Source organism: Labrus mixtus, chromosome 21 (genome assembly GCF_963584025.1).
Source record: "Labrus mixtus chromosome 21, fLabMix1.1, whole genome shotgun sequence".
NCBI classification, from domain to species: Eukaryota; Metazoa; Chordata; class Actinopteri; order Labriformes; family Labridae; genus Labrus; species Labrus mixtus.
The window spans coordinates 16,780,100-16,805,932 of record NC_083632.1 but is presented as its reverse complement, the minus strand read 5'-3'; the positions used below and the strand labels follow the sequence as shown (position 1 = coordinate 16,805,932).

The window sequence follows — 25,833 nt, the reverse complement described above, 5'->3', positions numbered from 1 at the left end:
TATTCAGAAGCTTCCAAAAATTAAGCTTTGTACGAACCGCATGTATATCAAGTTAGAACAAATATAATGTCACATGCATGAGATAATCACAAATATTTTTACATGAGCTTCAAAACCCTTGGCTAAAACTACATATCCCAGAGTTCCTTGCTGTCCCGAGTTACTTTGCTAGTACTTCCTCCTACCTCGCGCAAGCTCACATCGTTCTAGAATGCGGATTTCGAAGCTAATAAGAATAGCTAGCTTGTAAGCTAAAAACAACGTTCTGGTTGTAAGGCTTTAAATGGATAAAATGTCCAAAACACACCCACAACCCCCGTTATCTTCGGCAGCGACGACAACCGGAGGCACCTCCTCGCCTTCCCCATCTTCGCCTGCTGGGGGCTCGACATCACCCGCAACCGTATTGAACGTGCAGCCAGAGAAACCTCAACATTACACGTACGTAGCTAGTTAGCTGGATTAGCTAGCTAAGTGTACACAGCCTCACGTGTTGTTAAATATATCAAACATCAGCTCAGGTGTGTTTGAAAACCTTAAAACAATAACTCACTCGCTTTTCTTGTAAGCGATTGAAGCAAGCTTATTCAGCGATAAGGTGGTCGTGTCTGATCAAAGAGGCCTGACGTTAGTAGAAGTTTTATTTTAAAGCTTTGTCGCACATAATAGTTCATGTTGTTTGTTTGTGATTATATTCAGGTGCTGCATGTTAGTCCACTGCAATTAAATATGTGCTTATTTTAGAGGTGGGGGTGTAGCAGTACACACTGAGTAAGATAGGTCAGGATAGAAGGATAATCAATAATTAACTTATTAATATAAAAATATTGCCAGTGTAAGAAAATGTGCCAGACCATAACACTGCCTTTGAAATGTTTTTAATTCCATCTTGTTGTGTCACTCTCTCTCAGATATCTGAAGGAATTTAGGACAGAGCAGTGCCCCCTGTTTGTACAGCATAAATGTACACAACACAGGCCCTTTTCCTGTTTCCACTGGCACTTCCTGAACCAACGACGCCGCAGACCCATCCGCAGACGAGACGGGACCTTCAACTACAGCCCAGATGTTTACTGTACCAAATATGATGAGGGAACAGGCACCTGTCCTGATGGAGATGAGTGAGTGCAACTGAGAGTTCGGTCTTGTACAAGACTCGTCCTGTCTTCTATTCATCATTCATAGTCAGAACTTCTCAATAGTAGGGACGTCTGCTGAAAGCAAGAAAACACTGCACGCTGTATCAGGGTAGATCATGCTTGTGATTGATTTTCAGGGTCTATGTTAAGTACACACAGTTTCACTCTTTGCACATTAAGATGTAACTTTCATAGAACAAGACTACTTGATCTTATTTTGAAAAACATCATGTCAAGTTTCTCGAGTCTCTTCACCTCTAAATAGTTGAATCCTGTTGTTACCCAAAGCCTTGTTACTTCTCATCTCTAAAACATGTAAGCCTTCACATTTAAATCCTGAATTGCTCAAGTTAAGCACCAGAACACATACATCTCAAATTACTTTTTTCAATCTGGTCAAAGGAAGATAAGTAGTGAATGAGGATACACCCTCTACACTATTGTAAGTCAAGGTTAACACCCTGGAAGAAAAGTGTCTGATGGACTTTCTCTTTAAAGTGAGCATTAGCACCTGAATATGGCTGAGATGTGGTTCACCTTTGTGATCTTTGTGAATCACAGACGATCACATAAGAATGTAAATGTTTTGGATGGGAGCCGATTCGGTGGTTAAGTGGGATGTTCAGGAAACATGCTAATGTCAGAGGCCAATGTGAACATTTCAAACTATTTAACTCTAGATTCAACAGGAATACTTCATTACATAATCAGTTCTTTCAGTAAAACAAAAAAATAACCTACAGGCGTTAATGAAGGAATGGGTTGGCTGAGATATTTAAAAATATATATTTTTCTGTGTTTCACTGTTGCCTGTAAAATAACCCTGGATCCAGTTATTGAAAATAATAGAATGAACATTTTTGAGCTACGTCATGATAACATGTTTGTTGCATGTTGAAATGGAATTATTTCGGGGTCAAAATTTGTGGCAGACAAAACTTTTCTCTACTATTTACTCTTAGAAGCTGTTTGTGTACATGTGGTTGTGTGTGTGTGTGTGGTTGTGTGTGTGTGTGGGTGTGGGTGTGGGGGGGGGTCTTTTTGTCAATATATTTGCATCGATGTTCATTGTGTTTGTTTGTGCTCTAGATGCCCGTTTCTACATAGGACAGCAGGTGACACAGAGCGCAGATACCACCTCCGCTACTATAAGACGGGCTCATGTATCCATGAAACAGATGCAAAAGGCCACTGCAGCAAAAACGGCTCCCACTGTGCCTTTGCACACGGGTCACATGACCTTCGCAGCCCTGTTTATGATATCAGGTGCGCAAGTAACTTAATTTGAAGAAGTAACTAGCCTGCCTTTGACTTCATATAACTCTCTGTATGTGTATTTGTGCTCTAATGGGGGTAGAAATTGTCTTGTCAATTTGTCTCTCTTTTTTAATTACATTTTTCAGAGAAGTGCAGGTAATGGAGTCTCAGGGGGGCCCTGGAGCCACAGAAGGAGGAGGGGGAGATGGACAGTCAGGGCAGGCAGCAAGTACAGCCCTCATAGAGAAGATCCTCAGTGAAGAGCCACGCTGGCAAGGTAAGTCTTGTTGCAGGACTTCAGCAGTATTCAGAGTGAAAGACATCACAAGGTGCTGATGTGGTGTGTTATATGATTCAGGATTGTCCCTGTTTGGAGGTGCAAAATCACTGTGAATGCAACTGGCCTTATCAAATCAATTCACCCATACTCACTTATTCTAACGTTCTCCTGCCCTCCCTTTAGTAAAATGTCTGTGTGAAGTTTGGGTGAACAGCTGTGTCAATGCAGCATTTTTGTCATCATCATTAATGTTCTGCTGAGTTTTACTGCTTCATACTTCTTGCCTCAGTTGCATGCATTACATTTTCTACTATTCGGTTTTGTGTTGCAGAAATGCTTTTTTACACGTTTAGATGATATTAACCCTGTTACAATCCCCATTAAGGAATACTTCTTGTCCTCCTGAATGCCCTACCCCCCAGGCATCCCCCCCCCACCTTGAGCAAACAGAGTATTTAGAACTTTTTGAGTTGATGCGTCGGACACGCTCAGTCTCCTACCATGTGTGGTACACTTGAGAATTTCAAGACTAGAAAAATATCAGGACCCGGATGTCCTGAAATTGTCAGACAACAGTGTAGACAACATGTGTACATGGTTTATGTTGTTATGCTTTAGTGTTTCTCATGTTCTTGATAGTTGGTTGATGTTTGTAACTGTTGTATAGGATGCACATTACCTCTGAAGTAATGCTGGTCGTTTTGATTTAGGTGACCTCATTTTGCCTCCATATTTCCTTTATTTCTATTTTTATATAACTCTTTAAACGCACAGAAATATCTTGTTTTTTGGTTCTGTAATCAGAGGAACTCCTGCTGTACGCCTTGTTATTACATATCTTGTTCTAGTGACTCATGGTCAGCCTTCACCATCTGCCTACCTCATTGTCTCCCCCCGTGTCTTCTACTGTCTTTCAATATTTAGAAAACAACTATGTGCTGTCGCACTACAAGACGGAGCTCTGTAAGAAACCACCGCGTCTGTGCCGTCAGGGTTACGCCTGTCCTTACTACCATAACAGCAAAGACCGGAGGCGAAGCCCGCACAAACACAAATACAGGTGCCATATCACATATCGTAAATTATATCTACACATGATGTTTTGTTTTTTGCTCAGTTGTGGATGTTTTTAACAAAGTTGTTGTTGTTTCTTGCTGCCACAGAGCGTTGCCATGTCCGGCTGTGAAACAGAGTGAAGAATGGGGGGATCCCAGTAAATGTGAGGGAGCGGAGGGATGCCAGTACTGCCACACAAGAACAGAACAACAGTTCCATCCAGAGGTTTGTCTATTTGAGCAGAGACCTTTCAGAGTCCAGACCAGAAACACCAGGGGATTAATATCAATATGTGCCGGTTCGTTCATTTTTATTTTACAGATCTACAAATCCACTAAGTGTAACGACATGCAGCAGTGTGGCAGCTGCCCCAGAGGGCCCTTCTGTGCCTTTGCTCATGTTGAAAGTAAGTCACAGCATCACATCTGAGCTCATCTTAACAACCTCCTGAAGATTCATTTTGAATTAACACTGTGTATTTAATATTCTCCCCCCCAGAGCCCTTTGTTCCAGACGAACCATCATTCCCCACACCAGGCTCTCCTCCACCCCCCAGACCTCCAGACCCTCTTCCTGCCCAGGAAGCTTCGTCAAGCCCCAGCAGACACAGCATGGGGCCTGGGCCCGGTTTGGGTGCACTTTCAGACCCCTTTTCCCTGTCTGCAGGGTCCTGTGTTCAGGAGCAGGGACTTCTTGGTAGCGTTTTATCTCTGTGTGAAGACGTGAGCGGAGGAGCGGAGCCTCTGTCTCCGTGGGCAGTAGAGGGAGGGTACTGCAGAGCGCCTGGCTTTGAGAGGGAGGATCAGGTAAGATGTTCATATTTTACTATACTTTTAAAAGAAACCAAAGAAGAATAAGAGTGAAGGGAGATATGGTATTATGTGATCTCCAATTTTTTAACTTCACATCCAATCATGACTAACATTGGAGCTGATACTAGTCCTATTCAGACTGCTGTTTCAAGACGTGATATTTACGCCCCTTTGATGTTTCACTTTCATTATGAATGTCGCAGAGGCATAAGCACTGTTTGTGTGTGTGTCTGACTGTGCATGTATGGGGAATTCCCTCTGTGCCAGTGCTGTCTCGGCTTCTGCAACGCCGTAATGCAAGTTGTACTCATAGACTGGGACACCACTATTACTTCCTGAAAACAGTCACATGATTTTTAGCAGCTGTTGTTTAGGTTCTAGTTGTGCCACTCACAGTACCACACCTCTGTCAAGATGCTGGAATACATTAGTCAATAATTTGGTTGCTTCAATATATATATATAGCTCCATAATAAAATTGTTTAGCCAACAAGATCACAGCGGACCCTCTGCACCCTCTCTGGTCAGAGTATGAATTCTTGACTTCAGGGTGCAGGTACAGAATGCCCAGGATGAGGACTAAAAGAGGCATCACTTCCTTTGTACCACGCAGTATTCAGCTGCTTAATAAGCTCTTATCATACAGGATGAACTCTGCACTCTGCACTTTATTGAACTTGCTACTGAAATCGCTCATTTAATCATGTGACGCTTTAGTGTGTGTTTTATGTGCTGTCCTGTATATGTTTGTTTGTGTAGTGTTTTATGCTCTCTGTGCGAGGCAAATTCCCCCAGGAGCAATAAAGGTTTTTTTTTTACAACAACTCCAAAAGCATTGCTGCTTGTTTTTTTTGTCATCATCCTTTATTGTTTGTGATTTCAGGCAAAGCAAAGGAGTTTTGCTCTTGAGCAACGAAACAGAGAATTGTCATCAACACAAAGCAAACAGGTATAATTACAAACTCAAATGTGTTCAACTTCGAATGGTTTCCAGAGCAGTCTGAAACTCTTTTTACGTCCAATTCTCCAAATACCATCTCCTATGATCTCCCTCCTTCAGGACCTGTTAGTGTTTCTTCCTGTGGGCAGCCCATTGAGTCTGTCCTCCAGTATACCCTCCAGTCTGGCTGCCACGCCGCCCAGTCCCGCCCCTCTTGGACTCCATGGATCCAGCATCTCGTCAGGCATGAATGCTAACGCCCTGCCCTTCTACCCCACCAGTGAGACGGTAGAGTCAGTTGTTGGTAAGTGAATAGAAATACTGAATCCACATTTCATGCATTCATAGTGATTCAAATCTTGAATAAAAGTAAACATGATTCTGGTTTTGTTTCTTGTAACAGAGTCGGCGTTGGACGATCTCGACCTGAATGATTTTGGTGTGTCAGCGTTGGAGAAGAGCTTGGAGAGCAGCTCGACGCTCCCCGGTGTGGGAGTAGTTCTTGGTATTTTTAAATGACACAGCAACACACAAAACTAAAAAAAAATGAACACTGGAGTCAGCAGTAGGCAAGTACACATTACTCATTATTCTTTGTCTCTTTGCCTTTAAAGGAGGTAGCCAGTTTCAGAGTTCAGCCCCTGTCAACATCCCAGGATCCTTTAGCAGCTCTGCTCCTTTTAGCTCTCCTTCACCGTCTCCGCCTATCAGGCCACAGGTTTCACCATTCTTTTCTACTCACCTGCCTCAACCTGGTCAATCAGAAAGCACCTTTTTGGGACCATCTCATAGCTCTTTAGGTTTGTGGAATTACATTGAAAAGTGGTTTATCGTTGTTGTTACATGATCGTGTTAATATTTGTTTTTGTTCTTTGTAGGTCTGAATGGTATGAGCACCAATATCTGGGAACATTTTCCATCGGGCCAAGGTTCCCCTGGTACACCCCCTACCCTGCTGCCCTCTGGTTCCTGTGCAGAGTCTTCCAGGCTCAAACAGGAGCTGGAGGAAGCCCACAGGGCACTGAAGCAGTGGGGTCACAGCTGGAGACACACAGCTCAGGTAGGTAGTGAGGCCCGTTGCGCACACACACACACACACACACACACACACACACACACACGTCCGTTGCATTTCTTGTGCAACTTGAATTCCAAGTTTTTGCTGCATTACAGCTTTTAAATCGATATTGTGTTCTGCCACCTGTAGTCGTGGGCTGCGCTGAAAGCAGACGCAGAGGAGTCCCGTGCCCATGCAGCACGGTTAGCCATGGAAGCAGAGCGAGCGCGACAGGCCGAGGAGGAGGCACAGAGACAGGCTTCTCTGCTGCAGGAGGCGCTGGAGAGCTTAAGGAGTGGAGACAATCCCCATCTAGCACTGCACCAACTGCAGCTACTACACAGACTACCGTTGGAGTCGGTCCTCAGTTTGCAGGCCCAGCTGTGTAGCTGTTTACATGCTGTGGAGCAGGTAATACCATATATACCATATACCATATTTTGGAAAATCACACTCGATTAAACTCTGTGTGACCTGTAGTGAAGCACTATTGGTCTACATTTTATTCCTTAGCACCGATGCTAACATGCTTTTTTCTTTGTCTTTCTTGGCTTTAATTAGAAGTTTTCTTTTGCACATTAAGTGGGAGGTCTGAATGTTTCCCTGTCGTGTTTCTCTAGGTGGTTTACAGGAAACAGAGACAGTGCTGCGTGACGTGTGGAGAGCCCGGCTCGGTGTCCCTGTCCTGTGGTCACGGTCTACAGTGTGAGACCTGCTCCACGTCTACAGAGTGCCCACTCTGCCCCGAACAGACCCTGGAGCAGCCACTCTCTTGACCTCACAACACCAGTAGGACCACCACAGATTCCAGACCAGTCCCCTCCCCCTCTGATTCAATAAATACCAGCCTTGGATCTCAACCGCCGCTCAGAGTTGTGGCGAGGTCATTTTATAACGCGGTAACAACACTAGCACTGATCTGGTTTTTTGTATTTTTAAGATGATGTTTACTGATGAGTGAGCGGTTTAATGAGAGACGAAGTGAAAGCTCTTAACGTGGAGTTTAGGATCAATAATTTTTTCCAGCGTACGAATGACATTTTACAAGATCTTGCTCTTGACCAGCAACACTGTTCTTTACCCCGTATTCTCTATCGATGAAAATCTATCTAACTATGAAACATCTATATCCACAGTTCTTAATAATGTTTCCATGTTTCAATTAGAGGTTTGATGGTAAGACCACGAGTTCCTGAAGTGTCATTTATCCATCTGGAAAGTTTCAGGTCAGGCAGGTGACATTCACTGTTTGCACTTCTACCTGAAAAGTATTGCACTATTATTCACTTATCACCCACATAATCGTGACACAACATGGAGATCTTTTGGAGTTCTTTAGCGACCTCATGGCTTTGATCTAAGTCCAACGTTAACCCACATGGCAGCAGTATTAGACACATGGGGATTCAGGTGAAGTATAGAGAAAGTCAGCTTGGAGGAGATACATGTTGGAAAGGAAAACACGTATCAGAGGGTAGCTTAAAAGAAGCAAAACAACATTTTTAGAAACAGAGTTTTAAGCAGGCACTTACGGATATGTTGAAACAGAGGCAGTGAAAATTTGTATCTGACGGCCGAGGATGAGAGCAGGTTGGAAATGTGTAGGATTAAGAACAAAACAAATTTGACTTCTTCTAAGCTACAGTACAAACAGGTGGATGAGGAGAAGTCGCTCAGTGTGATTTGTCTGAGGTCTGAAGATGTCTGCGGTCTCCCTCCAACAACAGAGTTTTGGAACGCCAAGCTCTAAATAGTTTCATATAAATGTCAGATCTCTTCTCAGAAATCAAGACAATGACTCATGATAAACCATAGTCTTCTTATTCCACAGTTTAGAAAAGTTCTTAAAACAATCAGTTAAACTTAAATTCTAAGTCATTAAACTCACTGTACCATAGAGTATAAACTATATGAACACTCAAGAATAATGCAGTAATATTATACAGAGCTGAACGTGACACAACAATATTCTCAGTAACTGAGGTATTACTATGTGATGCTTGAACTGTTTCCCACTCTGATACGATACCAGAAAAAATCAAATGTTGAGGACGCCGGGTTTTCACCACGGCAGCACAAAATGAAGTCCTGGGCGCCTAAAGTTTGGGAATATCTTCGATCCAAAATGACATTCAAACTCAGTGTCTTCAGTTGTCCCTGAATAACGGGTAGAAGTCAAGGTTGGAAATGAACATTTGCGCCTCCCAGTCACTCATTATTTTACCTGCCACTTCATTTGAACCATCAGCATTATGTAATGATGTTTAATATCAAACCAAGGCTTACAGTATTTAATTTACAGGCTGTTTTATGAAGGGAGATGTTTCAGCTAATACTGACATGCTCTTTGTCTCGCTCACAAAAACAAACAAAAGTTTAATTTAGTGATTTTTGTTTATTATTTCTGAGGCTGGCAAGAGTTTCTGTTGCAGCCATGTTCTTGAAGGCTAACTCATTTAGCGGATTGAGCTGCAAAGGAACCTCGACTGACAGAAAAGATAATACATTCGTTCTTTTAAAAGCATGTGTTCAATCACTTTGTTTCATTTACCCGCCACCCTGACTGACGAGTTGTGCAAATTCACCCGTCACTGCCAAAAAACCCGTATTTGGCGGCTGAAAGGTGCTAATTTCCAACCCTGGGATAAACTCCCCTAGTATTACTTCTCAGATATCACTCATAATCTTTTTCAATCGTCGTGTGACTTTGAATGCACCACGCTGCTCTTTGTTCACGACCACTTAAACATTACAAATATGACTGAAGAGCTGAATTTTCTTTTATAGCTTTGGTACTTTTTGATACTATCGATCGTGTGATAATGCCGATTGAATCGTTTTAAAACTTGTGGTATTGAAAAATATCGCCAAAAAGAAAATCTTAGTACCATGAGTTATTGCTGTCTGATTTCTGGAAGAGGCGAGGATCTTCAAACTTTCCAGATGGATAGATGACACAGCAGCTTTTTTTTCATCTTTAACTTTCTTAAGGGTTAATGAGCCGATCGTATTCAACGGGTCTTACTGAAAACAATTAGTTTCATCAAAACAATAAACCTGTGTTGCTTCTACAGCTCCGAACGGGGCCATCATACCAGCCTGCTGGTAGCGCTCGTCTAGATTATATATCACTTTTTTTTATATAGCAAGAGGAATTAAAAAAAATCATTTACTGTTGAATAATAACAGAAAAGTATTTAAAATGAAGTAATTTTGATAAAAAGTTACAACAGATGGTGTCTGTTAAAGCTCTCAGGTGTTCTCGAATATTCTTCCACATAAACTGGAAGAGGAAAAAGCATGTTAACACAATCAAAGATAATGTACTCAGTTCAACTTGTGTAGTCTTTCAAATGACTTTTCTTTTCTTTCTTTATTTTCTGAAACACTTTTTCATGTTAACTCAAACACACAGCCCATTTACTTTATTTGAAATCAATGTGTGAAAGGTTTCTCTGCCATCATTTCTTTTTATTTTTTTTGACAGTTGTAGTAGACTTTAACATTTCAGCGTGTCAGGACAAGGATTCGGTGATGTCATACTCATCCCTTGCACTGATCAGACGGAACATCAGGAAGCAGACAAATGATGTGAAGGTGTACGAGGTTTAAACGTGAGATGTGAAAGGGTTCATGATCACTGTGATGGTCTTTGATAAACCCATGCTTCTGTACACACAACTCATCCGACAACAGTGTTTCTCTCTGAGTGGACTTCTTTTCTTTTGTTTTTTTGGTACCGATCATTAAAACAAATTGTATATTTTTGGAGGAAGACATTGTCTGTGTGTTTGTTACTCTTGTTGAATCCCCTCCTGGGACTGTTTCTCTCTCAGTCTTCTTTTCTTTATAAAGGCCTGTGTCTCTCGCTCGCCTTTCCTGGACTCCAGTAACCTCAGGATGGCGTCCTCTGAAAAAGAGAGAATCAAGTTCACGATATGCAGGATGGACGGATTAGCACCTGGAATTTACACAGCTTTTTATTAAGGCTGACAGCTGTTAATCAAAATTAGTTAAGGTCTGAATTTAATGCTTCTTTTTTTTAAATAATAATAATAACTTTATTTATATAGAACCTTTAAAAAACAAATGTTTATTAAGTGCTGTGACAGACAAAGCAAATACAGCAACACAACAACAGAACACCGATCAACAGAGAGGGCAAAAATAATATAAATGCAAATAACAGGAGTAAGATAGATCCGTCAGAGGCAGTTCAGTACAGTGAAGGAAAATGAGTTTAAAATCAACCAGGAGAGAACATAATACAAATTGAGGGAGAGTGGGACAACATCACATCACAGGCTGTAAACACAGAATGCAGATAAAAAGAAGGGATAAACGGGAGATGGTTAAATGAATAAAGCAACAGAGAGCTGAAAAGTTAAACTATAAAAGGAGTAGGATATAAAAAAGACTAAGAGCAGTAAAATGAATACAGGAAGGGATACATTTAAAGGCTAAAACATTTAATGAAGAGAAAGATTTAAAAAAAAAGGTTAAAAGCAATATAATTAATAACAGGAGGGGATAGATCTTTAAAGGAGAAGTCACATAAAAGCAAGTCTATAAAAGTGAGTTTTAAATCACGATTAATCACGTGCTATTTTGTCCCTTTAGGCGCACCGTAGATACGCCTCCTCAGTGTCTCCCTGTAGTCACAGTGAGGGAAAAGAACAATACTGCTCTATCTTTGAATGTCTCATGTCACTAACATCACTTTACTGTTCCTTTGAGCGGTTTTCAATTCGTTTTTGATCCGTAACAAGTTATTTTTTCCGTGCTAAGTTAATGTCGTAACCTTCGATCTAGCAGAAAGTCTTTACTTTGTTTCAAAATAAAAGCATGGTTTAATAAAAACTGAGAGTAAAGTCCTCTCAGATTAAGACAAACATTTAAAAGATTTTTTTGTATTGTGAAATAATGGAATAGGATCGCAAATTTGAGGGGGAGCTTGGAGTAGAGCCACAACTCCTCCACATCGAAAGGAGCAAGTTGAGGTGATTTGGGCATCTGATTAGGACGCCTCCCTTTGGAGCTTCTCCAGGCACGCCCCAACTGGGAGGAGAGCCCGGGGTAGACCCAGGATCATTTATCCGGTCTAGCCTGGGAATGCCCCCAGAATCCCCCAGGAGGAGCTGGAAAACGTTGCTGGGTTGACTTCCTGCGCCTGCTGCCGCCGCAACCCGGTTTCCATAGAACATGGATGGATGGAATTTCAACGTGATGATTAACTTTTGAAATTTAGCGGTAAAAAATATGAATCATTTGACAGCCCAACTTTTTACGTGATATTTAAAAGAACCCCTGTTTTTTTGGGCTTCCATTTTTTGTTTGTGTCAAATCATATTATGCAATTATTAATTCACTGCACAAGAATAATTACACATCATGGGACAAATAGTATTAAGTTAAAGAAGTACTGTAAAACGGTGCAATAGAAATAAAAAGGAACCCCAAGCAGGCTCATGTACTCATCATCTTGTTTCAAACTAAAATCAGATCCTTATGCACAGATCTAAACCTTCTGACGGATCATACCATTGGGTTTGGGATGCATCAGAGGACTCCGGATCTGATCAGGGGCGGCATCTGCCAGTGAGTTGAATTCTACTCCTCCCTTTCCACCAGCAACTCCTGGTATGTCCTCTAGTGCCAGGAAGGCCTCACCCTCAAAGTCATCAGTTCTCAAAGTGTCGTGGTCCAGAACAGTCACCACCAGGCAGGCCCCTGGAGTCTGGCATTGATCCAGGGACACCAGACTGTGAAACCGAGGAGACAGAGATCAGCAACTAGGGCAAGGAGAGGTCAGGAACTTAAAGAGAATGAACGAACGGATGGATAATGTCACATAAAATACCAACAACTAACAATTCAAAGGCCTCATCAAAAAGTGGATTGAGATCACAGCTCTTGATCTGAGTGCTCCGAGGCTCCACCTCAGTAAAGATGTAGGAAGGCTCGAGACAGAGCTGCACAAACGGATCGCTTAGACCTGGAAAAGAATGAAAGTGTCATGAAAGGTCACATTGCATTTAACGTTTGCTTGCTGCTATACATATATCCTGCGTGTGGCTGTGATTGTCCTGTAAGGTTTTACCATTGGAGTCCATTGGTAGGAGGTTGACTGCATTCAACACCTCAACTCTGAGTCTTTGGTCTGATCTCCTGTATGAAGCTAGGAGAGTGACAGCACCGTATTTTTCTCCACTGTACTCCTTCTGTCGGGCAAAAATAAAAAGGAAGGAAGGTTGGAGCACAAAGAATGTGGCTAAAACGTAAGCTGAGGGTCATTTCTTGTTTGAGGCTGTCTCACCTGCTCACGTATTTTCCTCTTAAAGAACTTCTCCACAAGCTGCCGGCTGCTCAGAGAGTTGTGGGTGAGGTGACCTTTGAGAGTCTGGGAACAGGTGGCAAAGACGAAATACATGAAAGTGCGTTATCTTTTTCATTCTAGTCGAGGAAAATGTGTAAAACTCTTTGTGGTATTTCATTATTACTCACCTTGTATTCTTCAGAGTGGAGTGAATTCAGAGGGAGCCCGTTCCCCTCCGCATGGAAGCACTGCTCCAAGCACTGACATCAACACAACAGGAAATTAAATGTTTCAGAAGGCTCTGCATTACAGTGGACTATTCCAAGAGTTCCCAAACATTTCAGCTCGCGACCCCCAGAATAAAGGTGCCAGAGACTGGGGACCCCCACTATCCCTTGAGATGGTGAAGGCTTATAAGGTTGGTCTCAGTCTGTCTGATGGCTGTTGGGCTGCAGGTTGCTTTCTTTTTCCCAAAGAAGTTGTGTGTCATTGCAAGATATACCACATTCCTCTTTGATAAATGATTGCAAACCATAGCATAGCATCTGCGATTCTTTTACCCGAGTCACAGCCCCATAGTATGTGTCAGCTCTAGTCAGTGCAACTGTAGAGGCCCTAGACCTGTTACACACCCTGTGCACTGCCTGTCAGCACCTGTGTCCGATCAGACTTGAAGCTGTTTGCTGGCACTCATGACATTGTTTCCCTCTTTTTAAATCCTTGCTTGTGTTGTACTTAACCTCAGATGTATGCACTTTGAACAAAAGCTTCTGCCTAATGATATTGTAACATTGATCTGCAGCGTGACGTTAATCTCCTCATCTGACACTTACCCTGCGGCAGCTGTTTCAGCTATTAAAGGGGACATATTATGAAAAATCCACGTTGACAGTGTTTTTGAACATATATTTGGGTAACCTGAGTGTCTACCGACCCACAACATATATATACATATATACATATAATAAACCCATCCAGTCCTTTGTTTGTGGTCTGCATAAGTCTTACAACACAGAGAAAAATGCTCAGTTTCAAATTTGCTCTCCTTGTGATGTCACAGTGGGATTCTGGTAAAAAAAAAAAAAAAACCCTCCCCTCCCCTCGTATCTCCACCCATGGACTCCTCCCTCAGCCTAGAGCAAAACTTTTTCACAGGTCTGCCATTTTTATTCTCGCTGTCGAAGGAGTGATGTGTACATGGAAAACTAATTGCATTTAAAGAGACACACACACCAAAACGGAGCGTTCTGAGAGAGCTGGTTTATACAGGGTCACAAACCTCCTCGATTCATGTTATATTTTGACCAAAACACAGCACAGATGTTTCATTTAGACCCACAAGAGACTGTTTGAAAAGGGGTATATATATATATATGCCCTCTTTAAAATCGACTATAAAGAAATAGTCAATCATTATGCTTATGGTCTTGTTTGATTTTGTAATCAATCAGTATTAATTTCAGTGTGTTTTATAACCAGCTCAAAACTCATCACAGTATCTTTAACTTCAAAACGTTCCGGTAGTCAAGACACATGACCAGCTGAGGACTGACCTGCAGTGTATACAGCAGTCTCTGGCAGAACACCATGAGCCCCTCCTGATGTGAATGCTTAGTAGCCACCTGGTAGAGGCTCTTCACTGAGTTTTCCCACAAAGGAATCAAGAGACTGGATGGAGAAAAACACAAAGTAAAATGTGGTTTACATTTTGAATAAGGAAAAAAAAAACATTTGACCTCAAAATTCAAATTTACCTGTTGAAGTTCTCCTGAACTAGGTTTTCATTCATATACGTTAGCTCTTGCTCCAGGTAGCGCATCAAAGGAGCTGCAGCCTTAAATAGAGAAGAAGGTGGATATTGAGCACACTTTACAGTAAGAGGCATCTGCATTTGTGTAAAGCCAGCAATGATGGTGACGACTTACATCCTCTGTGGACTTGGAGGGGATTCTCCGCCTGGTTGCCATGCTTCTGACATGAGTTTCAATGTCTGTGTTTAACTGAAGAGTCACACAGAAGACACATAAGACATCAACATAGTTTTTTAAAAACCTTTAAAGGACTTATAGGTTTTGAAATGTTAAAAATGTTCAACCTTTTTCCCCAGAGTGTTCAATGCAGATCGGATCTCTTTGCCGAGGACATCCTGGGCCTGCTGAAGCTGTGAGGGCAGAGTGTTGTGGAACTGGCTATCTCCTATGACGTTTTGGGTTCGATCTCGAAGTCCGGTCCAGTTCAGCTGTGTAGGTAGTCGAGTCAGCACTGTCCGTAAGTGCTCTAGGTCATTTACCACCACACACAACTACAGAGAGGGGAACACACAGAGATTAGAAAGGTTTCACCATCAGAAATATTTCTTGTGAAGCCTTTTTTCAGGGTTAACCCTTACCATGTTGATGGCACTGCCGGGGTCGGAGTTCTCAGAAAGCATCCTCACCCTCTTCTTGAGGATTTGACAGTAGTTCACCACAATCTTACACACATCCTAAAACACAGGAAAAGTGAAAACAGAGCCCAGACAACGACCAACATTCTCACAGGAAGGCATTTGATTAGAAACATTTCAGTGCAGACTGCCGTACCTCAGTGAGTTTAACCATGAGCATGAAGGCCTCCTCAGGGTCGGGCCAGGACAGCTGCTCCCACAGCTGGCAGATAGGCTGGATACACGCCACCAAGTCGACTGCAGAGGAACTGTGTTTTATGGGCACGGCACCAGACTGCAAGGGCTGGAGCTGAGAGGGGAGAAAGTAAATCATGTACTGTACTGCCTGTGGATGAAAGAAAATGTTAGAGTAAAGCATCTAACGAGAGAGTTACCTGGTCTACCTGCACAGCCCTCTCCACCCTGTCCTGAGTGGTGCTGAACGCCTGGTTCAGCCAGTAAGGGAGAGCCTCCCTGAAGCCCTCTTGAAAGTTTGTCAGCTCAAGAAATCCCCTGAAAAAAAACACAGTACAAACTCTTCAAACATCACAGCTCCTTAAAACAATGTAAAACATTACAGTTTTTTCATTATAGGCTGTAAGAGAATTAGGCGAGGGTTTCTCTGAAGTGGTATAATGTCATTTCTAAATAAGTCCTCTATATTACAATCCAAATACTTAAACACCTCTGAAAGGTGTGATGCTAATATGATCCTATTTTTGAAACTATGTATAGTAAAAGTGTCAAAATCAGTTTAATTTTTTGTTGTTTCTGTGTTGACCACACTTTTATAATAGAAGATGTGATTGAATTTTCAATGAAAGCCCAAAGTGGACATGCATCAATACTCAGTTTTCCTCTGGAAACAAGTACAGTTGGGATGTTTTCTTGAGATTTCAACTAATTTATACTCAACTCATAAATAATTGTTTTTCAGATGTTTTCTTGAGATCATGGGAAAACCTGGACTGTTATTCCAAGATAAATAAGCAGAGACCTCGAGAAAACAACCAAAATGTGCTCTATATCATGGGTAATACAATAAGAAGTATGGATGTTTATCCGCTTAGGGCTTCTGTAATTCCTTAAATACTGTCAATGGTTTAAATGAAAACACTGAGGATGTGAAGAGTTGCTTTGATGAAATGGCGCTGAGTGAAAGTTGGATTGACAGCTGTAAGACCATGATGATTTAGAACGACAGCTTTAGAGTATGTTGTGAGTATGACTTCTGACCTTTTCTGGAGGAACGCCTTGTCTTTGTGGATGGCTTGCAGGCTCAGGTAAACAGTGAAGAGACTGTTGGCGAGAGCCTGCTCCATCTGACCCTCAATCAGGGACAAGGTTTCCCTCACCTCCTTGGCGAGCTTTTGAGGAGAGAAGAGGAATAAAAAGGAGAGAAAATTTTAAAAAACATGAGAAAACATAAGGACTGATTTATAACCGTTATTATTGCAACTTACCAAGGAGTCAAACTTCTGATAGACGACAGTGAACACATCCACTTGAACGGCACTGCAGTCATGAAAAAGGAATAATTTATTGTAACAAAAGAGAGTTTAAAAAAAAAAGACAAACAAATCAGGAAATGCATGGTTGTAACTTTTAAAATAAAATATCTTTCTTCTGGTTTCTGTAACCAGCACATGACCTTTGACCCGACAACTCTGAAAGAAGCCATGATCAGGTTTTTATTAAATACACCTAATTACACCAGGTCAAAAGTCAAGACATAAACAAACCTTTTGTTGTGACTTACCTGACAAAGACTCTGTTCCACATATCTTTGTTGTGTTTTATATCGTCTTGGACTTCCCCAATCAACCTGGAGAGGGCGCTTACAATCTCTGACAGGTCCTGTATGTCAGCACGGTGAAAAAAATGATGTGACTTTATTACCAGAAAATAAAAATCCAAATACAGTATGAAGGCTTCTGTGATGTGCTTGTGTTTACCTTAGTCATAGGCTGATGCAAACCCTTCTTAATGGTGAACCACTCCTCTGTTCCTGTCTGTTAGAAAAGTCATTATATAAGAAATGAAAGACTTGTGATATACATAATGGTGGTAATAATCAGTGTAACTACTGACCTGTATGGCATCACTGACTCCATCATGTAACTCAAACTGGGCTGGGTTTAGTTTTTGAAATGGCTGAGTTTTACAGATCTGGACCAAGATTCTAAACAAAGCACATTCAAATAATCCATTAACCTGACATGCAAGTGCAGCAAAAATAACAGCAATTATATGAACATACATTACTCTGTGTACCTGAGCAGTGTGTGCAGCTTCGGAGTAGCGCTGGAAGTTGGAGGGAAGATGTCTCTGTATTTGGCCACCAGACACAATCCATACTGCAGGAAGCCGTGAAGAGAGTCCCCAAGTTCCTGTTTCTGTTAAGAGTGCAACACTTTGTCAACATCAATAGTTGACAAATCTCTCCTGAAAATGTTTCATTAATCTTTTATTGAGTCCATTTTTACTTTTGTGAGGATCTGCTGGTTTGGTAACGTCAGCATCGCTAACAAAGTCCTGGCTTCTTTTTTTTTTAGTAGTTTTCTTTACATGTATATGTAGCATATTATTTTCATGTTCTTTAAATCACTCTTGCGTTACATAAAAATGTATTAGATTAGTGGAGGCAGAAAGGGTAAATAATTGAGATTCTTGTGTATGCGTGTATGGACGTTACACTCTAGGCCACCCCAAGTCAGTGCCCCAGTTGGTCCACCCGAGTCAGAAAAGCCTGCACACGCCCCTGGGCTTAGATAATTACACCTGCTTTCATCACTATTTTAGTAAAGGTACCAATGAAGAATGACATGAAAGAACTGTCAATTGCCTGCAAAAGAAACTGTCTCATATTTGTAAGGTTGATCACATTGCAAGAGGAAGTTTGCAACATTGGAAAATCTAAGATCAGTTATCTTTTCTCTACCCCAACCTTCCGGCTGAGAGATGACCGACTCTACCACTGAGCCACAGCTGTCCCCTTCATGAACTTGCTTATACCTGTTGGTATGGCAGCTCCTGCTGATGCCAGTGGTACTCTATACAGGTTAGCTGCTGCAACAGCAAAGACGAGTCCACCTCTAAACTCTGGTACAGTTTACTGTACGCCACCCACTTCCTGTTAGTGAGACACACATGCATGAAATTAAAATCCAAGATTAAACCGAGTACTGTTCAGCTTTTAAATAGATGAATACAGGTGTATGCAAAAAGAAACCTGTACACTCCTCTTATGTATCTATCTACACAACAGTATAATCTCATATAGTCACTGCTTACGCCAGGTCCTGAAGAAAAGGTGAGAGGTCATTCTGCGTAGCATAGAACTCCAGCAGGGTCTCAGCCTCGCCGCATAGTGCCCCTTTCCACGGAGCTGAACTCTAAGAGAGACCAAAGAACACAAGTTAAGGGAAAACTAAAAAAAATCAAGACTTTAAATAAGATTTTCACCAGCCCTTTACCTTCTGCTTGGAGATGTAAGCCTGAACAAACTGCTGCAGAATCCCACAGTAGTTGATGTAAGCACTACGACCGGCACTCAGCGTCCCATCTCTCTGACACCCACAAAGAAAATAATCCAGATTTTAAAATGTTGGAAACAGAAACATATGAAACAATGGCTTTACGTATTCAAATATATGCAGAAAACATGCTTAATTGGGGTACGTGTGGCCCCAAAAAGTAGTATGGGAGGCAGATCCCTTAAGTATCGGAGTCTCCCACCGTTAAACCATGTGCAAGTGTGAGTCAATAAAGGCAGACCTCCATAAAAGAGAGGGCTTAAAAACTTTCTTTTTGATAAAACGAACAGTTAGGGATGGTTCAGGCAGCTCCTTGTTGTGCTGCTACAGGCTAAACAGTGAGGAGGGACTTGATACCTAGAGCTTTTTCTCCACATGTCGATGTTAACCGTGGTTACTAGTGTTTTTTGCCTAACCCAAACATTTCTCCTCTCTCTATTGGTTTTTAATGTATATGGAAAGCTGATAAGAGACAGGACATGTGCGATATGAGAGAGGGGATGACAGGCAGCCTATAGTTGGAATCTATAAAAAAAAATGTTTTTACAATGTCCGACATTTCATATAGGCTATTCTGTGAATATAATCGAGAGATTATATGGTGTTACAGGATGGAAAAGCACTTTTACCTCTTTATGGATGAACTGGAGATTCAGGTGGCACTGGCCGCGATCAGGATAAGTCTCTGTTCTAGGCTCCAGATTGTACCAGTTGTCTTCAGTACAGGGAAGATCCTAAATAAGATGTGACAGATGATAACAAGACTGGGATGACGTTGTGAGGGAAGAGTGAAATAGCAGATATACAAATATAAACACGTACTACCTTTAGTTTAATGACAACATTTCCCAAAAAGTCATCTGTGCCTTTCTCCTTTTTGGCCTCCTTGATCATCCTGAACAGGTAACACAGGACACAGTTGAAATGCTTGGATTGGTTTACTGCTTGTATGAGAGTCACTGAGAGAGCACAATACCTTCTTAAACTGTTGAAATTGGTTTTGATGTCCTCAAATTTCTGAGAAAGTGAAACCTCTTCGTCCTTATCCCTGAAACAAAAACAGTGCTGTAGTGGAGGCAGAGGAAGATTTCAAAGCAGGTAAAGCAAAGCTCCAGATTTTCTTCTCACCACATCTCCAAGTGAAAGCTCGCACCGGCGATGTCTTCAAACTCTCTAAACCCAAAAGAAACAGTCGTAAGTATCACATTTCAGCCTGGTTGATGTTGTTCATAAAACCACAAATCTAAACTCACAGTATGAAGGTTTGGTTCCAGATGGGGTTCAGAGTCTGCTTCTTTATAACTGTTTGGCAGATTTTATCATCGGATACAGCGTCCTTAACAACAGATTTACAGGGCTTTGCTCTGGACCTGCGTGTTCGACTCTCCTCCTCATCCTCCAGGATGGTCAGCAAGCAGTACGGGTCACTGAAACCTGCTCAGAACACACAAGAGATCAGCAATAGATACCAGTCATAGAGCACAGGGACAGTTTGGCATGTTATCATAACTCAGAGACTGCAAGAGATTACTCCACAGAAAGGCAAATCAAAAATCACAGACAAAGTTGACAAGGGAAGAAAAACATGTCGATATGCTTTAGGCAAAGGCAAATGGAACAAACTCAGTAATGAATCTACTACTGTGATATTCTCTTATTATTCTCTTATTTCTTGTGATTTCGATTTTTCTCTTCAATTAATCTTTAGACTAAAATATTATCTATGACATTTTTACTAGCAATATTGAAGGGTCTGACCGATATGAGACTTTGGTGCAGATACAGATATTGATGTTGGGGCGGGGAAAAATCAGCCGATATCTTTCTTAGATCTATGTTTGATCCGTATAGAGATATATATAGCTATACACATTTATTGAATTTATCCCTCAAATGCAGTTATCAAACACTTAGATATACAGTGTAATGATGAAAAGTAACATATACGTGCATCACTGTTTGACACTCTGGAGAGCGATAATGCTTGTTGTAATCCATTTAGCGCCCTCTGCTGGTGAACGAGAACTGCTATGTGTAAGTCAGTTCTACTCAAATTAAATGCTATATGTCTGGTGAATAAATCTAGTAATATCAGCCCATATCAGCGATAAAATTAGCCGATACCGATAGTCACTATGCTAACATCGGCTGACATTATCGGCTAGCCAATTAATCGTCAGGCTCTAATATTAACCACAATCCTCCAGCTCTATACCTACAATGAGCAACTTGACATTATGTTTTGTTAAGATGTGCGGCTTTGTGAAAAATGGTACTGTAGTTAGAATCGAAAGCAAAAAATGATGTTCCCAGTACATGATACCTATATCAAACCACTACTCACTCTTTTTTCAGAGTTTCGAAGCAAGTTTTGGTTCTCTATTATTTTAAGATTTCAGGAGGAAGTTTTTCTAGGTAGTCAAATACCCTCTAACAAATAATGCTCCCAGTACAAATGCGATTTATATAACACCACCTGCCTTTTTTTTTCACGACATATTGAATCTGCATCGGTCTACGCAGTCGGTGAGAGGAATCTCTCTGATTGGCTGTTCAGAGGTTTCATTTCTCTCCAGCTCTCGACACAGTTTCAGGAAAGCCGCTTGAGCATGCCGCTGTAGACTCCATGCTTTCACATATTAGTGTGGATTCTCCTTATTTGTCGCCTCTTCTTTTCTTTTTCCACTAAAAGACCAAGAGCTGACAACGCCAGGGCCATTTTCAACATTATTTAAATTATTCTCGATTAGTACCTACAATACGAGTGGTGCACGACAGCGGTGTGAAAATGGCCTTCTCGTATCATGGAGCGTTATAACCTCTCACACATGCCCAGAACGTACGTGTTGGTTGGCCGTCGGCTGTAGTCTTTACGGTGTGTTCAAGTGCAACTTTTTGGTCAAGACAAAGGCGACTTGAGGCGACTCCACAGTCAGCCTTCGTCGCCACTAGTTTGTCGTCTGCTTGTTGTGTCAAGGCCTTAATACGTTCTATACATAAACTGTTGAGATGCCCAAAGCCATAAAACAACAAACCAACCAACTGACGTATTGTTGCATATTTAAATGAGCGCCAGTCATCACATTGTTGAAGAATACGAGCGGCATGGTCTGCAGAGGTAAAGCCAGAACTCACCAGTGACGTCTTTTCCCAGGATTCCCTTTGCTTCCTTTACTGTGGCCATCAGACAGTACACTGGGGGCTGTAACAGTGAGGCAGTTATTTAGTCGTTCTGGTATCAAACAGCCACATTCTGCCGTCTCAAACCAGTAGATGAGATCATTTTTGCCACTGGAAAACTAAATGGTGGAAGTTAAAGATGAGTGATGTAAGAGAACAATAAATAAAGATATTGGGGTCTTTCTTTTCTCACCTCCGTGCTCTTTACTTTCTCGCTCATACTGCTGTGCTCTGACTCTGTCATAGTGAAAGCCTGGTAGGAAAGAAAGAATAAAAGACAACAACACTCTTAGTCATACTCGAACACAAACACAATGTGGAGTTAGTGGTTGAGGTGTGTTGAGATGTTTACCTCCGTGATGTACTGGTGAAGTTGGCCATCTGTGTAAACCTCAGTTGATGATGAGTAACCCATTTTATGAGCGATAGTGTACAGCAGCTCTTTATACATAGGCTTCAGCTTTTATCAGAAATAAAAAGTGAAAGTTTAATTTAAAAAAAAAAAAAAGATTCAAAAGAAGTGACATACAGTATGTTATGGTATGATGATACCTCATGCTCCTTGTGTTTCCGTGCTTTCTCTTCTGGGTTTTCATCTTCCTTTAAATCCTGACAGAGAAAAGCGATATATTTGGCTGACGGTTCTGTCAGAAGCACGAGATAAATTAAGATCATCTGTATATAAACTGAGGTATTCTAAGTTCACAGAGCGTCACATACCCTCCTTCTTGGCATTTTCCTCGTCAACCCCAGTTTACGTACATGGCCAGGAGAAAACTAGGAACAAGAAAAAAAAGTCAGCCATTACAAACACACTTTTCAGTACAAATATCAAGAATACAGTAAAATACAGTTGACTAGTTTTCCAAAGAAATGAAATAGTCTGAATGTATTTTTGTTATTTTATTAACAGCCATTACGTTTAACTGATATGATACAATATAAAACTTTGATTCAAACATAGCTGGAGCTGCATAATCCACTTGTAGAGACTTAATGTTCACTGTAATGGATTACACAGTTAAAGGATGTTTTACACCAAAAGATATGTTTTGATATCTCAACAACTGTTATCAAGATATTTTCAGCAATTACAACAAACTCAGAAACACATGCCAAGATATTATGTATGATACGATTTGATACAAAATGAAACAATACGAAGCGTTATGAAGCGATAGGATATGATTCGCTACAGTATGATATGATACAAAGTGATGCGAAGATAAGGGATACAATGCAAAGCGATATGATGTGTTGCGATAGGATACAATAGGATAGGATACGATATACCTTATCCCTTATACCTGGTGCTGCACACATGTGGCTGCCTCTATTCATGGCCCTCAGAGGATGGATCCTACTGAACCTTCCTCGAGCACCACAGGCCTACCCACAGGTAAAAGTTTGACCTCCTCAAGAACAATATCTGTAAATCTCCTACAACGATCGATTAACCATACACATCCAAACCAAAGAGGGCTGGTGCTGAGTCGAGCAAAAAAGTCACTTAAAACAAAAAAGAAAGACGGATCGCAAACTACAGCGCTATTATTTGGCATAATACATATATTTTTAAAGCGATCATCTTTGTCTATTTTTCACCTGGGTTTAATGTTCCCCTCTGACAAAACAACTGGCCTCAGTTTGGCCCCCTCAGTAAAAGTGGACTAGAACCACCACTGCCAATACTCCAGAAATGTATTTCACCACAACATTTTTTACAGTCACAGAGCCCAAAGGGTGAAGCCTAATGGTCTTTCTTCTATGGGAAAACCATCAGTTTGACATTTATGTTTTGAAGGTGAATGTTTGATTACCATTGAATAGTTATTTATGTAACTTTATGGCCCTCCCGATAAATTATATTTCCTTTATTTTGTCCAAAACTTTGGTGTTTGACCAAATACCTCAGAAAGTAATGACATTCCCTTCAGTATAAGCTGTACTTTATTTCCAGTGCTCTTAAGCAAATATTAGCTTGCTTAAGATGTTTAACATGGTAAACACTACATTTGCTAACCATCAGCAGGTTCTTATCATTCATGGACTTACAGCATGCAAAGTAAAGCCTTACAGAACTGCAAGCTCTGCTATGGATTATTTTTTGTTGACATTTCTTAAGAAGTAAAACCAATGAGCTATAACTCTTTTATCCATTAAAACACATTTCTGACAAAAACTACTGAATAAAAAATTTGATTTGTTTTACCTGTTTGTGTTTTGATCCATTTTCCTGGAAAACAGAAGATAAAGTTGCTTTTTGTAAATTCCGGTAGATTTAATAAAAGACATCAAAGTATGAAGTTCAGGGTCAAACCAACAGCAGATATTGAAAAGTAGACTTCATCCCATCATCACCTCTACTAATACATTTTCATGTACTCCTTAACCTTTCTTCATTTTACTTTTTTTCATTGCTCGGCTTAAGACACAGAGATGTTTCTGACTGCTGATAAGAGTTGCCTGGACTTCCTCTATTACTGATAATGAATGTGACATGAAAGCAACTCACAACCTGCTAAATACTCAACCCCAAAAGAAGAAATAACTCAAAACCCCAAACTAAAAATAAAGAATACAGCTGTACTCCACCATATCACACATACACAGCTTACTGTTCAATATGTCATCTGCATATATCACTGTTTGAACAATCTGTAATATACAGCATGCTCAAAATGTGGCTCAATTTATAGCCAATTGCCAAATAAACAGCAAGAGTGTCAACTGTCCACAAATACAACACACACAAGTACATGCTGGACATTTACATGGCTCGTCTTTAGAAATAAATATGATCTATCCTGCATCATCTGATCCACTCATACCTCTAAAATAACCGTGAATCATTGTCACAGCATCTTGAAATAACTACTTGGATAATGTGAGTCACTGTTTGAGATTAGGGTTTTCCACTGTTAAAGCCCATATAAGTATTTAACAGTTGGGGGTTTCCAGCACCACAAACAAAATAAAATAAAAAATATGACTTTAAGCTTAAATCCTGAAATACTGTGCAGATATTATAAAACATTACAGAAACAAACAAACAAACAAAAAGAACAAAAGAAGACTTTTAAAATCTGCAGCATCATTACTTTGGTCATCCACACAGCGTTATCTTAACTTTATGGTTAATAACAGGCACTGAGCAAAACGATAACAAATATTTTGTAGAAAGTAAAGGGCACACAGTACATACCTGTTCAGGTGTTTGCAGCAGATTGTTGTCTTTGGGCTCCATGTTACTTGCCATTTTGATGCGACTGTCAGACAACCATACTCCGGCCTGGTACCCTGATGTGCTCTATGTGTGTGACATAGGGAAGCTGTGTGTGCAATGTGTTTCTATGAGCTATAACACGGAAGCCGGAAGTGTTCACTTCCTGTTCAAAGTGGCAACGTCAATATGTGTGACTTATGACTTTTTCTCATGCAAAAATAACAGGCATTTCACTCCTGTATTTGTTCAAATGCAAAAACCCCAAAACACACAAACACACACACTCACACTCACCAGTTACTCAAAACCAACGGACAAACTAAATCTGTTTATCACCTTGAGCCCAGACCAACGGGTTTTGATATACTGTTTGCATCAACACACTGAATCTCATAGTTGATCTAAATCTTGGGTACAAATCTCCCATGGTACGATGAGCTGTAGCTGAATGAGGTTTATGAAACAGAATGTAACATGAGACTGTGCAAAGCAGTCCAGCTGTGGGCCGTGTATTGTTAGCTCTACCTGTGGGCCATTATCCCACTGAAAAGAGTATTTACTCCCTGACTCCATATCACTCTACTCTACCAAGAGTTAGTGCTTGCTGCT

General features: G+C 41.0%; 2 protein-coding genes across 2 annotated transcripts; one reads left to right on the top strand and one right to left on the bottom strand.

The window, feature by feature from the left end:
* Positions 1-88: 88 nt before the first annotated feature.
* On the top strand, positions 89-10,316 carry unk (unk zinc finger). The gene is made up of 16 exons (XM_061027795.1): positions 89-441; positions 912-1,121; positions 2,229-2,405; positions 2,543-2,673; positions 3,601-3,736; positions 3,840-3,957; positions 4,054-4,138; positions 4,231-4,538; positions 5,428-5,493; positions 5,605-5,788; positions 5,888-5,989; positions 6,099-6,284; positions 6,363-6,544; positions 6,692-6,952; positions 7,162-10,072; positions 10,117-10,316. Exons 1-15 carry the CDS (start codon positions 284-286, stop codon positions 7,315-7,317), a joined length of 2,460 nt encoding a protein of 819 aa, XP_060883778.1. The 5' UTR covers positions 89-283; the 3' UTR covers positions 7,318-10,072; positions 10,117-10,316.
* On the bottom strand, positions 9,992-25,333 carry unc13d (unc-13 homolog D (C. elegans)). Its single transcript, XM_061027794.1, has 34 exons — positions 25,204-25,333; positions 24,211-24,234; positions 22,719-22,775; positions 22,551-22,607; positions 22,351-22,458; positions 22,192-22,251; positions 21,954-22,020; positions 20,072-20,252; positions 19,947-19,991; positions 19,795-19,866; positions 19,644-19,713; positions 19,448-19,552; positions 18,759-18,851; positions 18,577-18,677; positions 18,298-18,415; positions 17,557-17,678; positions 17,374-17,464; positions 17,238-17,294; positions 17,042-17,139; positions 16,746-16,797; positions 16,519-16,649; positions 15,678-15,795; positions 15,440-15,592; positions 15,247-15,342; positions 14,953-15,159; positions 14,783-14,857; positions 14,612-14,691; positions 14,411-14,525; positions 13,046-13,117; positions 12,858-12,941; positions 12,642-12,762; positions 12,413-12,536; positions 12,083-12,303; positions 9,992-10,451 (listed from the first exon to the last, which is right to left on the bottom strand). Exons 1-34 carry the CDS (start codon positions 25,255-25,257, stop codon positions 10,336-10,338), a joined length of 3,345 nt encoding a protein of 1,114 aa, XP_060883777.1. The 5' UTR covers positions 25,258-25,333; the 3' UTR covers positions 9,992-10,335.
* Between the last annotated feature and the right edge of the window lie 500 nt (positions 25,334-25,833).